The following is a 17,699-nucleotide window of genomic DNA, read 5'->3' on the forward strand; positions in this document are numbered from 1 at the left end:
CGTGGAAAAAAAAAAAGAAGATGCGGTGTGTATGCATATACAATGGAATATTACTCAGCCGTAAAAAGGAATGAAATAATGCCATTTGCAGCAACATGGACGGACCTAGAGATGATCATACAAAGTGAAGTAAGTCAGACAGAGGAAGACAAAGATCATATGATATCGCTTACGTGTGGCATCTAAAATATGACACAAACAAACCTATTTATGAAACAGAAACAGACTCACAGACATAGAGAACAGACTTATGGCTGCCAAGGGGGAGGGATGGATTGGGAGTTTGGGGTTAGCTGATTCAAATTATTATGTATAGGATGGATAAATAATAAGGTTCTACTGTTTAGCACAGGAAACTATACTTAATATCCTGTGATAAATCATAATGGAAAAGAAAAAAAAGTCCTTCTGTGGATAAACCACATTTTGATCATCTATTTATCACACAGTTTTTAAATACACATTTTGAACCAATATGTGAAATTCAGAGGCTTCCCCCAAAATCCAGGTGTCCAGTGTCTCTTACAAAGTCAGAAGCCCTGATGCCGCCTTCTTCGTGGTGATGAGCAGCAGTGCTGGGATCCCCCATGGCCCCCGAGACCGCCCCCCTCCCAATTTCTACTCTCCTCCTCTCTCCACTGAGGCATCCTGCCTGGCCCCTGGAGGCATTTGGGATCAGGATCCATCATGTATGCAGAGTTACAGCCCCTTAATCAACCTTCCTTCCCTGATGGGTTCATTTTCTGATGCTTCCCTAACTCCTCGTAACTCACCTTTGTTGTTTCTAACAACGGACTCTCGGGACTGCCAAAGATTTCATTCAAGTCATCTGCTCCCTTCCAGGGACACCAACAGTCTGGCCTCCTCCTGAAAGAAACCCGGTGACTTACAAATTCCTGTATTGTGGCTGGATGCCTTTGTTTGCAACATTTCAGTGGGCCAGCCTATTCCAGAGCTGAAGCATGCACATGCAAGCTCGGTTTTGAAACCAGACCACCACCGACAACAAAAAAACAAGCCAAAAAGCAAAAGCTTCCCTGGTGGCGCAGTGGTTGAGAGTCCGCCTGCCGATGCAGGGGACACGGGTTTGTGCCCCGGTCCAGGAAGATCCCACATGCCGCGGAGCAGCTGGGCCCGTGAGCCACGGCCACGAAGCCTGTGCTCCGCAACCGGAGAGGCCACAACAGTGAGAGGCCCGCGTACCACACACACACAAAAAAAAAAGCAATCCTGTGCATCAAGTGTGGGGCACACACTCCAAACCTCCTCAGATCGGTGGCAGAGTTCTGTTTTTCAGCAGCCCAGATACCGTAGACTTTATTATTCTTTGTCCTTTCCTTTGCTTCTGGAGAAAGAATTCATATTGTCCTCTGATCATTCAGAGGGAAAAGACTTCCTTGCATTTAATGATATTTTTAAAACTTGCTACCAGTAAAGGGAAATAATAGATCCCAATGCCTTAAGTGTCTTGTATAATTGCTAGTATATGAGGAGCATTGGTATTTGCATAGGTATTACCTCACTAAAACCCATGTCTGCAAGCTTTCAAAGAAACATAGTTCACAAATGCACATGGGTGTGCATACACACACACACACACACACACACACACACACAGATACACATGCTATTCGTACTGCACAGAGATACTCTTCAGCTTGAAAAAGCACCAGGTTATGGGAACCATCCACCCAGGATACTGCAGGGCTTTTTGTAAGAAGTGGGGTTTGACAAAGTCTTATCAAAATTTGAAAAAGCTGCAAAAATATGTTTCCCTCCTCCTAGTAAACATATGTGAATAGGAAAAGTTTTTTTTCCCCCAGAGGTAGAGGTTTTATTGCGTAAAACACTGGATAAAACTGGACTGCTTCAAAGACATTTTATTCTAACAGCAGAAAGAAAACAGTCATTGCTGAAAAAACAACTTTTAATACTTTCTATACCAGAATAAAGTTCTGTCAACTGATGTATTATAATAATAAATAATGACCAAGAATAAACTTTAAATACAAAGTTTTCTACTTGTTACAAGCATAGCAACAAAATCCTCTACTCTATTGATCTCAGATTTCCTCCAAGATAGATTTTTTTTCTTTGTGTAGGAATGTAGACAGTATTATGACCAGCATCACAGACTACAGAAGTTACAGGGTAAAAACTTGACATGTTTAGATATGAGAACCTGATGACATTCAGAAACTGACACTGCATCACTGCGGCTGTCACTTGTTTGTATTACAAGTTACAAATGTTCTGGAAAGAAGGCCTGTGTCAGGGGGGAAATAAGGACGGTAGCACTGGACAAAATGGAATCAACACACACGCCACAAAGAAGAGGGGATGTTCCCAGTGTCACAAACAGAATTATTGCCTGTCGCATCTGACGATGCTCAGAAGACACAAAAGGATACTGAAAGAGCGCCCAAAGTGCTAGAAATGGAACGTGGCTCTCGTTTTTTTCCACTTTTTTTTCCTCTTTTTTGCTCTTTTTACTTTTTTTTCTTCTTTTTTATATTTTTCTTTGCTAAGATACCAAAGGCAGGGCAAACACACAGAAAGCAAGCGACTGGCACAGTCACCAAACACAGTAGTGCATTTAAAATCCTAAAGCTTACTACAGTCGGAAAGTTTTCAATAACATTTCAGTCCTTTCTCTAGGATCATAGAAACAGTTGCATTAAGTTTATCAACTCGATTTAAGTAAGGCAGTGAGAACTATTCTAGAAAAACAAGAAAGCAGCTTGCTCTATGCCAGATGGGTCCACGTTGTACAGCGACCACGTTTACACTGAAACCCCGGGTGGATGTCACCCTCTCGACAGCATATGCAAACCGGATTCCTTATTAGCCTGAGATTCCTTCTGGTCTCAGGATAGCGAAGCATTTTATTTACATTGATTGCAGTTCAGTATTTTTGTAAACTGCTGTAGGCAGAGCTGAAGTTTTTAAGGCCCTGGGGTTTTATTCTGTGCTCCCAGCCTGCAAGGAGATATCTATCTTTTTTTTTTTTTTAAGTCTGAATGATTTTTTTAGAAGAAGTTAATACTTCAATACTTCTCCACCATCACAAGCAACAGCACCAATTTCGTGTCACGCAAAGGAAGTATGTTAAGAGGCTGAACTTTGACACCACACTAGCAGATTCAGGAATAAACCATTAACTAGTCTTCGTAAATTGTTTTTTAAAAGAATGAGTTGTTTCATTATTGGCTCTCCAATCTCCCTCTGGGTGGTGCAGAACTTGATAAATTTGGAGTATCCAATCAGTAGAAAATCTAAAATCTACAAAAATATAGAACACATTTGTTTTACAAAAACAGACATTTTAACTTAAACAGTCTTCTTCATTAGTGATAGAGAGCAGGATGTTTAGATTCATATTTTAATACAAGCTATTTCATAAGAGCTTGCTGGAGAAGAAAATCTTGCTTCGTGTCTGTGAGACTTACAAAAACTAACACACGAAAAAAATCTGATAATAAGGACCAAAGCAGCCTTCTTTCAAGTAAAATTTTTAAAATCATAATAAAAACTATCTATTGTTACATAAACTTCCATTCCTCACCAGCACCTTCTGTGGATAGGGTGGGCTAGTTTTTCTAAGCATTTTTATATCATGTACCCCTAAAAATTTTTTTATTAGCAAGCTTCTTGTAAATTCCTCCAAAAAAAAAAAAAAAAGAAAAGAAAAGAAAAAAAGACAACCAAGAAAAAAGCATTTCCCTCCATACTGCAATTTGATCTAAAAAAAAGGAATTACTCATCAAACCTGCACTGGACATTTGTCTGCAGATACTTCCTGACCATTGATTCATTTGGCTGTGGGTGTTTTTAAAATGCACGTTGAAGATGGCAATCCTCTGCAGTGCCGGTCAGCCCTGGCGCTGGCTGCGGGCCGGCTAAGGTTTCTCTGAGAGTGCAGTTACAACACCACGTGAATTGATTTTCTCTGCAGTGACCGCTCCAGTCAGACTGGCACCGCGGCCGCCTCCCAACACATCCCATTAGGGTGCGAGGCAGATGACAGCAGCTGGTGTCAGATTATAGAGGTGTTTTCAACAATGAAAACACAGCCCCTCCATCTTCAAGGCAACACTAAATCATTTAGATGGTATCGTTTTTCAGTTAAGAGCATGATTTTTGAACAAAGACGACTCTGGCATTGGAAGGGCCCCCAGCTTTCTTGAGCTCGGAGGACACCAAGCATTTCTGAGATCCCTTTTCTCCCACCTGCATTGTTTGGAAGTACTTGTTGCCGGGTAACAGTTTAGCAGCCATTTTCAAGGGCTGGGGATTTTTTTTTAATATATATATAGCTATCTTTTTAAATTTTTTAAATGTTCTATACACTAGAGGGGAGGTTGTACATGATTTTTTCCCCTTGGAATGCAGTTAGCAAACTCTTTTACCAGATGCATAATCTGAAAACTGTGTAAAATAATATTGCAATATCCGGGTTGGTTGGCTCAGTTGCGCTCCTCCTGGGCCTTGCTGCCCTCCTCCGTTAGCTCCGCTGAGCTCCCCGCCTTGACAGCTGTGGGGTCTTCGAAATTCCCAGAAGCCTCCGAGTCGACTCTGGAGCGCTTGAACCTGCGGTCGGGATACTGGCTGTTGTCAAAAGGCATGCGATGGACGCAGAGGACGTGGGTCTTCAGATTTCCCTTCTGAGAGGCACTGTAGGGACAGTAGCGGCACTGGAAAGGCCTGTGACCTGTGGGCAGAAAGAGTGGCCAGTCAGCTCTGCCGTTTACCCCCCTTCCCGGCCCCCAGCGCTCAAAGGACCATGATCATGATTACCAATATTATCAATATCATCGGTGTTATTGCCTTGCAAAAATCAAATGGCAAAGAATGAAGATGCAGCCCATATAACTATTTGGATAAGTAATAAGTTACTTGGATAAATAATGTTACCAAATAATAATAACTTGGACAGGAATTTCCATCATGGCCAGAGTTTTTAATTCAGAGTTTCTAGGCAACAGAAGAGAAAGTTCCCAACACCTGGAAATTCTTTTATAAAAAGTTAGGTAGCGAATATTTTAGCCTTTGCAGGCCAAGGTCAAAGATATGATGTAGGTACTAATATAGCAAGAGAGGAAATAAATTTCCAAATTTTTGTTGATGAAATTCAAAACTTTATTTATGGATACTGAAATCTGAATTTTATATAATTTTCATATGTGATGAAATATTATTCTTGTTGGGTTTTTTTTTTCAACCATTTAAAAATGTAAAAACCGTTCTTAGCTTGCAGACCATACGAAAACAGACAGGAGACGGATTTGAGCCTTGGACTGTACTTTGCTGACCCTAGCTCCACACAAAAAAGCCATAAATCCCGCCATCTGAGATTCTGACTCAGGTCTCCAAGCCAGTTCACTTTCTTATCCTCCCACTAACTCTTTTTATCTTAACTCTTAAGATAAGCAAATCAAGAGTGACCAGGGAGGGTGTTTGGGGTGGGATGAGAGAGGGATATTACCCAAGCCTTGTTCTTGGGTAGAGCGGAAGTGCCAAGCTGGAAGAATTTGGGAATCTCAGGATTTCAAGAGGAGGCAGCAGAAGGTATCAGAGAGGAACCTGGACATTAGGATAATCAAGGACAACCTAGTTTTAAAGAAATTTGATTTTGAATAGTGACGCTTGGACTCAAACTTTACTAGAAAGGCTATAAATCAGAACAGAAGATGGATTGTGTGAAATCCATCTGCTCCTTCAGGCTTGATTTCTCTGTCCGGATGCACAGCAGGCGTGTACACATTTCTGCCATCTTACGGAACCAGTAAAGCATCTGGTTTGGGAAGTTATAATGGAACAGTTGTATTCTGCCTGATGCTGGGAAGCGGTAGATACGCCAATTCCTGGAAGCTGTTTTACCCAGCACCCAGAGAGGTCAAGACCCAGGGCTGGGTTTCATTTGCTCAGAAAAATAAACAAGTAAATAAATGGGCCCAACCGTTTACCCCAGAAAACATCTGAACAGCATATTCAGCACTTTTACTAGAATGGTGATAGCAGAAGTCCTGTGTATCTACTTAGCAAAACAGTTTTGTTCTTGAAGAACTGGAGGCCAACCAAACGTTTGGAGCTGAAACTCATTTTCTCACCAAATTGCACACAGTGCTAGATTCTTGCTTCTTTCTTAGTGGGCTCCAGGAATTAGCTCTCTCCTTCTTCCCTCCTAGACAATTGGCCCCTGGGCAAATCCATTCTACCTGTTGAACCTTTCTCCTTCCAAAACCCCCCTTCTGAGCTTAGTCCAGTGTACACCAACTCTTGCTAGACTATGAACATGGCAGCCTGCAAGAGGGCTTCCTGCTTCTAGCTTCCCCACTTCCTGCCCATCCTCCCCAGGGATACCACAGTGAGTACCTAAAGCAGAAGCTCAGCTGTGATTTCCTTGCCCAAATTTTGATGGCCACCTACCCCCTCACCTTCATAGCTCAGTCCCAGCACCTCTCAAGTCTCCTGGGAGCATCCCCCCTTTGCCCACTCCAAACCAAACGATTAGATGGTCTCTGCAAAAAGGCTTCATTCCACAGGGTCCCCATACCCTTGCTGTGCTACTCTCTCCCTGAAATACTTCTATTCTCTGCAGACCCAAACCCCATTCTTCTTTCAAGGCTCTGCCCAACTGGGACGCATGTTTTATGGGGCTGCTGTGTGTGTGTGTTGATCACCATGACTATCTATGTGTTCCTGAAGCAGGAGGCATAGCCATCTTAATATCACTGGTGCCAAGTCCACTACCTGGCACAGAGCAAGCAGGCATTAACTGTTTGTGGACTGTATTATTATCTTACTGCTTCACCTTGCCTTTTTTTTTTAATACAAATTTTTGGATAGAGTTTTCTCTTGTTTCTGTTGTTGTACCTAACACAAGGCTGAAGTTGATCAACTTTCCCACTTGCAAAAGCCAATTTGCAAGTCCATGGAGGTAAGAACAAATGAAACCCAAGAAAAGCGCACTTGCTGTTGGACCTTCCACATAGCCTACCACAGCAAGAAGAGCACAGACAGTCAGCAGGAGGGGCCTGGACCACCATTGTCAAGTAAGAGAAGGATTCGTGAGCACCATTCACTTCTTACCTTCCTGCTACCCAACCCCACCCTTTGGGCTCGGTCGCCCCTCACACAGGTGACAGGGAAGACCCTGGGATGGTGCTGGAGGAGAACTGAGACTCTACCTCTAGTTGACTTAGCATATCTACGAAGAATATACATGGCCCTACTCTTCATCACGTTGGAGTTAGAGCGTAGACTGAAGGGAAGAATCGTGGTTCTGATCAGTGGCAGTAGGATAGGAAAAGCCATGCCCATTCTCCCCACCATAATCATGAATCTAAGTCAGCGCTAAGCTGGGCCTCAGTGAGTTTCCAACAGATCCCAAGACTCAACCACCTAACTCATGAAGTCGTCATCCCTATGGACATGAAGCTATGCCCAGGGCTCAGCGAGGGAGGATTTGAGGTTCTCTGAAAGGGCAGCTCTTGAGCAGGAGAAAGGAGGGCCCAAATATGTAGCTGGAGGCATAGGAACCAACTGAGGGTCATTCAGAGAACCTGAGGAGTAGAGCTGAGACTTCTCTCAGGAGGCTTAAGAAATGTTCTTAAAGTTTTGTCCAAATCTTCTCAGAAATGGATTATATTTTCTGGGTTCCCCCCAAGGGCAGCCCTGTGGCAGCTCACAGAGGAGGGGTGACCACTATCCTAACCACCATGGCTCAGAAAAAGCTGGGGCTAACTTGTCAATTTATTTATTTCATGGCAATAAGTGACTGATGGAGAAAATCATGGTGGTCTGACAAGCCTTTGGAGTTAAGGACTCCAAACAATAAATAAAAATAAATAAAGAGAGTCAAACTCTTGGTACCATGATCCAAAGAGGCTAGCAGAGCCATGAAGCAAAATTACCAAACCAAGGTATTATTTAACAAATTTACCTCAGGTCACCAGGATTCACACTGGTTCCTCCATTCTTCCATTGCTTTTTTTTCCCATCTATGAAAGCTGTTTATTGTATTTTCTATTATTATTACTGAATAATACATTTCCGTGTGAACCTATGCTACAACCTGTGCTACAACCTGCCAATTGTGTCACCGTGGGACGCCCATGCTTCTTAGCAAACCAAACAGAGAACCTCAAGTATCACATTTATTCACAATAAGAGCTTTTTCGAATTGGCCAACTTGACATAAAAGCACTTAGTATATTTTTCCCACCGATTGATTTTAAAATATTAATCATGATTTTATCCTATGGTTATATCTGAATCCCTGTTTCTTGGTAGAGTCAAAGACGCACAGTAATTCTGGCATATTTGGATACTTCAGTGGTCAAACCATTAGTACTGAAGTAGTGTTTATTTTAACTTAGGTGAGCTGGAGAGTTATATGTAAAGGTATAATGTTATGCATGTGTACATTTGTAGAAAGAAATCTATGCAATACTGGAATCATCGTAAATCCTGATTTTGCAATATACCTTGTAAGTAGAAGCACTGTAGATAACGGTAGCACCTGAAGATCCCAAAGGCCTACGTCCCACAGGTTTTCACATACATTTTTGTATGTTTAACCTCACATTTGAGCTTTACGGCAGTTTTGTAAAGGATATCAACCCCATTGCACAGAGAAGTAACTTAAGATATAGCAAACTTGGATGGTTTGACTTTAAAACAAATTTCCAATGTATATAACATACTCAGATGTCCTAATTCTCCAATCCTTATGAGAACCATGATTACAATGTGTTTTTGTAGGACACACACACACACACACACACACCCTTGTGAGGGGTTAGTTGAAAGTTTCCCATGAGACTGATGTAGAAGAAAATTATCTGAAGAAATGAGAGGTCCATCCTGAGGGAGGTGATTGTGAGGGGCTGAGACGAGTCCAGAAGAAAGCATTGTGTTCTCTCAAGAATCAAATGTAAGTGAAAGGTTGATCCTTCGGTGATGAGAACATTTACTCCCAAACAGAAAGCTGTTGGTATGCAAAGCACTTTTGGAAACTTGATACATTTCCCAGTCCAGCTAAATCTGGATGAAAAGTTTCATATTTCTCTATACCATTCATCCATTCGAAGTCCCTGGTATTGGCACAAACACAGTGATATGTTAGGTTTTGGTCAAAGAACATAAGCAAGGACTTCAGAACAAACCCCAAAGCTGAGAGCGCCACTAAATATTCTACTGTGATTTTCTGATATGTGTGACAGAACAAGGGACCCACCTGAAGGCAGAGACAGAGGGAGAGTCTGTGGAAATCTGCACTGACCTTTCTTACCTTCTTGCTGCAGTGGATGTGGGGCTCTGAGGAAATCAGATCTCCAGGTGGAGGCAGGTCAACTGTCCCCTGAAGAGAAGCCCTCAGGGTGACAAACTCTACAAACTTCCATCCATCACATTTTAATGAGAGGAAAGACCAGCCTGTGCTGCCTGTGCCCACCTTGGTAAACTGGAGATGGAGGTGGCCATTCACTTGGGTCTATAGGTGGCGATGAAGATGCTACTGTCCATCAGTTTCTAAGAAGTAGCAAAGGCTATAAGACAGAGTTGAGTCTAACAGATTTTCTTGGTGATTGAATTTAAGAGAATAAGTGTACTCACCCCTGCCAGCTCCCCATTTGAGGAGAGCATCAAAACACTGGCCTCTCTCAAGTTCAACCCCACAAAGAAGCACTGCCCTCCAGGGTGTCCTTTGGCCCCTCTGAACACAGGAGATCCTTTCCTGCACACGCCTGACCACAGAGAGCTCTCTCAGTTTTGCATCTTTGCTTTCAGGTGTCCTCCTGCCCTGCAGTAGCAGTATGAGTCCGACCAGGAGCTTGGGTTCAAAGCTTAGCTTTCCCTCTCTGTGAGGTTGGGAGGCTACTAACACCCAAGCTTCAGTTTCCCCTCTGTCTGACCTTGAGTGAGCACTTGATCTCTCAAGGCTTCAGTTTCCACACCTTGGAAATGGGGGGATAATCTAATACTGACACCATAAGCCTGCTGTGAGGATCAGATGAGACGGTGTGTCGAATTTGTAAATGACAAAGAGCTATAGGAATGTCAGCAGTCTGTCATTGCTATGGTTGCTGATTTCATTGCTGTCATCCTGTTCCTTATCTAAGCCTGGTCAAGGGAGGCTATGTTTTGTTCTTCATCAAAAGCACTGATTCGACCAGCATTTCGTGTGTCACTGTTCCACACTAGCCTGCCTGTTCCAGGTGGTTTGTCCCAGGTGGTCTTGGGTTAAAGCCAGAGATATTGTCTCTCCTCCAGGCACCTGCCTTTGGAGGAGGCTTGGGGAACTGGAAGACCTCCAGAGTCCAAAGAAACAAGTTGTTAGCAGGGGCATTTCCCTTGGACGAAGTTCAGCAAACGTGGGCTGGGCTGGGCTGGGTCACAGGCGCATGCGGGAAGGACCTCGCACCTAGAGGGTCCTCTTCTGGTACAAGGCTGGCATTTTGAGGGAATGCAGTGTGGGAGATGGTAGAGGTGACTGGGGGCTCCGAGAGCTCAGCTGAGAGGAACGTGAGCCCCTGCACGCCCTTCCACCCTCTTCACCCTCAAAGCCCTGAGTTTGCTGCCTCTGGCCACAGGGACCTCTCTGCTCTCCAGAGGCTTTATATACTTTATACCCTTTCTCACCACAGGACCTTGGCCCAATCCTGTCCCATTCCCTCCACGCGAATGCTCCCTCACCTACTCCATCGAATTACTGTAATCCCGTCCTTCAGCGCAGCTGCCTCAGCCTCACGAAGGCCTCCCCTCTGTGGGTCCCCTCAGACCCACTGAGGTTCATCATAGCAAACTCTTCTCTTCCACAGTAGAGCATCCAACAAGAGTAGCTCAACAAATAAACGATTATGTTGTCTTCCCCACAAGACCGACTCTCGGCTCCATGGCTCAGGGACTGTGGGGTTTTGTTTTGGGTTTGTTTTTTGGTTTTTCTGATTACTGCTGTTTTTCACCACCTAGTACAGAGTTTGGCATGTCAAAGATATCCATCAACTATTTTTCAAGCAAAACTGTACGTGAATGGATGGATGGATGGATGAAGGAAAGAGGGAGGTAGCCAAGAGAAGGGAAGAAGAGAGGAATGCTACCCCAGACAGAGGATGAGCCTGACCCTAGAACAGGAAGGCTGGGTGGGTGCTGGGGCATGGAAGCAGGTCAGTACGGTGGAGGTGGAGCTCGGCGAGAGCTGGGCAGGGGAAAGGGCCACAGGACCGCCTGGGGAGCTTGGACCTCATTCCGTGGGAGAAGGGAAGGGAAAGAGCCTTTCCAGCTCTGCAGCGAGGCTTCTGCCCCGAATAGCCCCCATCCCCGTCTGCAGGCAGGGCCTCGGGCCCTGACGGTGCGGCTAGATGTGCAGTCCCCCCCACCAGCCCACTTTCCACCCCTCTCTGTCTCTCACTTTGAGGCCATCAACATTTCCCATCACTGCCACGCGAAAAGTAAGTACATCATACGTTAATTTGTATTGTCACTGCGCCGTAGAGCCGTGGTAAAGAGTGCATTCATTTTTAATCCACTATGAATAATATATAAATATGTATACGGTGTGGAGGGTCAGGAGGAGAAGGAGAAAGCAAGTCGTACATTGTTTATAACAAAAGTGGGAAAACGAGACATTTTTCTTACTTGCTATGATGGAAATATCTTCTCCTTCCCTGTACCTAAGGGGGAGAGGAAAATGCCTGACCTTGGGGGACCATCCATTAATTACAGCTCCACACTTGTGCGCATCTGGGTTTGGGGAAGAGCAGGAGCTGTGTCCACAAGGCTTCCAGACTTTCCATGCTGATGGTTTCTGCTCAGGTGAGGGATGGTGGAGAGGAGATGGGGAGAGGGGTAAGTGACCAACCTCTGCTGCTTAGTCCAGGGTGGTGAGAAAACAGTCTGACACCCACTCATGAGAGCACATTTATAGGAATTGCCTCAATGGTCCTCATGACCACCAGTGGGGATATACGGTGGAGAAACGTCTCCCCATTTTACAGATAAGAAAACTAAGATTAAAAAATTGTCCAAAGTCAGGTAGACACAGCTAGCCAGTTCCTGATCAGGAATTCAACCTTAGGGTTTTCTCAGAACAGACTCTCATCTCACCGTTCCCTCCTGTCACTCCTTGCAAACCACCTGTGGGAAGATTCTCTACAAAGAGCTTTCTTTGATCAGACCCAAGGATGCTGCAGGAGGGAATCCATGAACTTCCTGGAGGAGTGTGTGCTATGATGTGTGGTACTGTACACATGTCACATGCCACACCCCTTATGGACACAAGCACCACTGTGGCATCCAGATGCACGTCAAAGACTGGTATTGAGCCCATGGCTGGCACCAAGCCACAGGGCTTTGTAAGTTCTCTGTCAAAGCTCGCATCACACATCTCCTGGACCCTAGCCCACTTCCATGAGCACACATTGAGCACCTGCTGCATGCACTGCCCTGAGCAGATTGCTGTTGGAATGATGCAGTACTTTTAGCACCGAGAGGGTGGGAAGGGCATCTATTCCACAGGCCTGACACAGGCCCACCCAATACATTTGAATGGCTGCCCACACATCTTAAGACTGCCTTTAGGGGTTGCAACCTACTGGACACCCAAGTGGAGACAGGAAGGGGCCAATCGTTCATGAGGGAAGGACATCCAAGCTTCGAGCAAGACTCGTTTCCCGTTGAAAGATGACTCAAAATGGGGCGTTATGAAAGGACCCCCAAGAGAGAAAGAACATTCTTGAGGAAAGACACATGTGCTGTTTGCCAGAGGGTCGATACATTGTGACAGAGGCACAGCTCTGGATGTTGGAACAAGGGCATCCTAGCGTGGAGAGGACCAATCCCCAGAATCATGGTTCACGCTCCGTGGTCAACGCAAGGAAGAGGGTCCAGAAGAGGGTCATGTATGTAAGTGGTGGAGAGTAGGGTCCCTGGCCCAGGTAAACAGTGACAGGGACAATCTCCTTGTGTCCTCACACTGCCAAGCCATCTCTCAGACCAGGGCAAGCCTTTCAGATCAGTCACACTGGGGCCTTTCATTGTTCATAACTGGAAAAAGACAACAGTGGGTAAATGAAGAGGAACATTGCTGCTATGGCTTCTAGATCACACTTACGTAAGTGTGTGGCCACACTTACGTAAATAACGGGTGGGTGTAAACCCCTAAGAAGGCTGGAAAGCATGAGAGAGTCCAGGCTGGCCGAGGAAGAATCTTGGTGACCGGCAGCATTATGGGTGCTTTCTGGGGCCTGCAGCAGCCCACAGCTGACCCACCTGTGACACCCCCATTTTCCTTTCTGCAATATCCTCTTTGGAGCACAGGATTATGGAGTATTTCTAAGCTACCACAGAAGGGTCTCTCACAGCCATGTTCTGTGGCATTGTTTTCTAGATGGGTCCTGGTAATGACCTGGAGAGAAGCAGCCCTCAGAGGCAACTCGCATGTACAGGGCTGTGAGGCTTGGGAAGTACCAACAAGACTCCTTAATAACAGCCTTCCCCCTATTGCACCCCAACCAGAGCCCTTTGGATTCCTTGAAACTAAGGACATTTGCAAACTGCATGCTGGTAGGTTAGAAAATGGCTCCACCTATAGGGCCAACTGGGTAAGTTGGAAACTCGGCGCCCCCCCAGAGGTGGACCCCGCCCCACAGGCCTGGGATGAATCCAGGCTGGGTGGTACCAGTGGGCTGGCCAGCCAGTCAGGCCTCTCGGGCAGTGCCTGGTTTCCACTTGGCCCTCACCTGCTGTTCCCTCTGAGTGTCTGCTGCTCTGAACCTGAAGCTGCAAACTAGGAGGGTCCCTGCCCAGGACCCCGGCCATCCTTCAAGCTTCAACAGTCTCGGCGGGACAATGAGATGGGTAAAAATATACACAAACATGCATTGAACTGATAGTAAGAGTCTTTTCTCAGTATCACACATTACATATATATATATATATATATACACACATATACATATACATATATATATATATATATATAAATTTCCCTAATTCTAAATAGGCAAGAACAGTTCTCATCAGGTACATAATTCATGTTTTCAGTTTTCAAAAAAATATTCATCCATCTAATCTAAGATGCTAAAACACTTTGGAATAGCCTTAGTATAAATAATTTTAGGTTTTAAATTTCCTGTGATTTGGGTTTAAATTTAAAACACTATCGAAAAATATATTTTAGTATTTTTAAAGCCAATTTCGATCCATATGGTAATAGATTGGAGACATCAGTGTGAACTTGTGTTTAGCTTAATACATACTGTAGAGATGTGAGTACATGCAAGGGTTAATATACACACATATATTTCCTTCTTCTGTCCGCCGAGAGGGCCCAGAAGCCCTGATATCCCAGGGGCAGCAAGCACACTGAGCCCAGAGCTTGATTTCTAATGCCATTCACAAGAAAAGGGAACCAGGGCTCCTTGGAGAAATGGCTGGTTCTAGGGCTGGAGCAGGACATACACAAGACGATCCTGGAGCACTTTGTGCCAGAAAGCAAGGAATTGCTCCAGACACTTTGATTTCTAATGCCATTCACAAGAAAAGGGAACCAGGGCTCCTTGGAGAAATGGCTGGTTCTAGGGCTGGAGCAGGACATACACAAGACGATCCTGGAGCACTTTGTGCCGGAAAGCAAGGAATTGCTCCAGACACGTGCATTGATGGGGGTATCGTAAAGCCCCACGCAGTCCGGTGAGAGAGCCCCCAGTGGCCAGCGCTGGCACAGCTTCAGCAACGAAGTCAATGATGAAGTGTAAAATAAGCATCCACAAGTCATACTGTCCCAACTAAATGATTGAATCAATACCTACGTGGAAAAGTACAAATGCCCCACGCGTTCCAAACTATTTACTACACAGGTGCTCCCCCTGGAGGAGGTGGCTGAAACTCCCACTCCTTTGTGCCGGCTGCATGGTGACCTCCTTCACAGGACTACAGTGTGGAAAGTGGGAAAGAGGAACCGTACAGGCAGACACCTGACAATCACGACCTCAGCCAGGTGACCAAGGTCAGAGGGAGAGCACGTACCCTGATTTGATGGGATGAGAAGGCACGTTACCTCTGTGGCCTTCCTCCCTAAAACCCACGATCCAAGTCTAACCATGAGAAACCCCAACTGAGGGACATTCTACACAATACGCCTCAAAACTGTCCAAGTCCTCAAAAACGAGGAAAGACAGAGAAACTGTCACAGCCAGGAGGAGCCCTAGGAGACCTGACAACTAAATGTAACGTGGTACTCTGGAAAAGACAAAGAACATTAGGTAAAAACTAAGGAAACCTGAGTCAAATATTAAATACTTAATAATAGTGTATCAGTATTGGGTCATTAATTGTAACAAATGTACCCTACCAATGTAAGATGTTAATAATAGGGGCAAATGGGCATGAGATATATGAGAATTCTCTGTACAACCTACACAACATTTTTGTAATTCTAAATCTATATTAGAATTAAATTTTTATTTTAAAATTTTCTTAAAAAGTGAGTCTGGTGGATGTGCAGTGGACGGTGATAGCACAACACCCCAGATCAGGAGATGACACAGCTGAGAGTGTGGCCCCAGTGAAGCCAAGCTGGTGACAGGGAAACTCTTCCTGGAGGAGGGGGTGGGACACATCAGCACCCTGCTGGATACAGCCCTACCAATATACAGCGTTTGCGTTACTCAGGCACAGTGTGAAGAACGTGGGCTCTCAAGCCAGACACTTGGATTCAAACCTCACCTGTCTCTACAGCTTACACACTCTTGGGCCGGCTAGTCAACTTTGCCAAGTCTCAGGTTTTTCATCTTTAAAGTGGGTGTAGTAATAATAGCTCACTCATAGGGTTGCAGGGATTCGATGAGAAAAGACCTGTAAAATGTTTAGCACTATGTGTGGCACATCAAAAGAGTTAAATCAACGTTTGCTAGATATGGTTTCGCATGTTCAAATACTCTATTAAGTGCCTGTCGCGCGGGAGTCTTGAATTGGAATGGTCATTCCAATGACGATGCTAGAGTCAGGTGTCAGGGTCTCCGCTTGCCAGCTAAATACACCAAGGCCCTGAGAGGCTCGGTGTGTGTCCAGAGCCACGAAGCCAGAGAAAGGCAGAAAACCCAGCTTTGCACCAGCTCCCTTTGAGCCTGCAGCCAGGGCTCAACCCACCGTCTTGCTGCCTCTCTGCAGCTTCAGGTTCAAGTTCAGTTAGTGTGAAAGCTGAGAAGATGAGGCTGGATTCCAGGAGATGTCTGCAGAAGAGAGCAACTGGCAGGGGTGTCGGAGTCCCCCAGATCCTCCCAACTCAGCCCTCTCCCCACCTCTCCCCTCAGCCCAGGACCTCAGAAGTAGCAGCCTCAGGAGGTCCTGCCCTTCCTTCCCCCTGACCTCACCGTGGTCCCTTCCTCAGTGACTTCATTCCCATGCTCTGGCCCACGCCATGCAGATCTTGCCTTAAATCCTGTTTATTTTTTTGCCCCAGGCTGCCTATGTGCTCAGTGAGCCACCAGCCTGCCTGGGTGGTCAGGAGAGCCAGACTGTAACGTAGGCCCAGCTACTGGCACTCACAGGCAACTATTGATCCAAGATCTTAAATCATTCCCCAGATTTTATGAAAGCATTTATGTTTATCATTAAATAACCTTCCAAGGGTCGATGGATGAACTTACGTTCCTTTTTTGGAGATTTTTAGATGTGTAATATAATAATCCCCTAACAATACCCAGTGTTTGTCGCTGGGTGAGCGCACTTAATCCTGAAAGAAATGCTGGGAGAGACCAAAATGAGAGGATGCTGCCTTCAGTGCAAGGCGGGAGCCACAGAACAGAGGGGCTGGAACCTCACCCAGTGTCACACAGCAAACCTCACCCTCCTGAAACTCTCTTCTCTCTCCCAGCATTTCTGGGGAAGGGAAGTACTTGGAACACCACACTAACAGAGGTGATTTTAGATAGAACTGAGCTGACCACTTTTTAGGTTAACAGCCTTAGGAAAAAAAGAGTGAACCAAAGTTGGATAGTATTGCTAAAATAAATCTACCTTTTTTTAAAAGCTTTTAATGAATATTAAGTAAAATTATTAAGGTGGTGCTCAAGAGATGACAAAAATAGGAAGGGTTCTAAAATTAGCCAATGCAGCACCTCCTATTCATACTATTTTTTTTTTCTTTTGCGGTGCGCGGGCCTCTCACTGTTGTGGCCTCTCCCGTTGCGGAGCACAGGCTCCGGACGCGCAGGCTCAGCGGCCATGGTTCACGGGCCCAGCCGCTCCGTGGCATGTGGGATCCTCCTGGACAGGGGCACGAACCCACGTCCCCTGCATCGGCAGGCGGACTCTCAACCACTGCGCCACCAGGGAAGCCCCAAGGACTTTTTCTTTTTTTTCCTATTCATACTTTTAATACCCATATCTTCACTCCTTAGGAATATTGGACTGAATACAGTTATCTGAAGCTCCTGTGGCAATAAGGTGGGTGGTAGGCATTTAGCAGATGCAGTAACAGCCAGCCCTGCTCCAGGTGAATCCACCTCTGGACACCACCAGGCTCACTGGGTCAACAGCCCAGCCCAGCCCAGAAACAGCAAGGACTGTAGGAACAGGAGAAAGACACCAGAAGGACCAGAAGGCAGTGGGCATGCTCTACACACCATGCCAGTCCCCAAATCCCCTCTGTACTTATGCCCATCCCTGCTCTCCAGCCTTCAATGGCTCCCTAT

General features: G+C 45.4%; 1 protein-coding gene across 6 annotated transcripts in view; it reads right to left on the reverse strand.

Moving 5' to 3' along the window:
• Positions 1-1,862: 1,862 nt before the first annotated feature.
• The window catches only part of ZNF536 (zinc finger protein 536), a 418,630-nt gene continuing 402,793 nt past the window's right edge, over positions 1,863-17,699 (reverse strand). For 5 of the 6 annotated variants that reach the window (XM_060288591.1, XM_060288594.1, XM_060288590.1 and 2 more), the window contains one exon: positions 1,863-4,711. In XM_060288591.1, coding sequence (XP_060144574.1) covers positions 4,467-4,711 — 245 coding nt within the window. In that variant the 3' untranslated portion in view covers positions 1,863-4,466. The remainder of the gene's footprint in view (positions 4,712-17,699) is intronic. The other variant, XM_060288595.1, reaches the window with a different exon arrangement.

This window comes from Globicephala melas, chromosome 19, assembly GCF_963455315.2.
Source record: "Globicephala melas chromosome 19, mGloMel1.2, whole genome shotgun sequence".
Lineage (NCBI taxonomy): Eukaryota > Metazoa > Chordata > Mammalia > Artiodactyla > Delphinidae > Globicephala > Globicephala melas.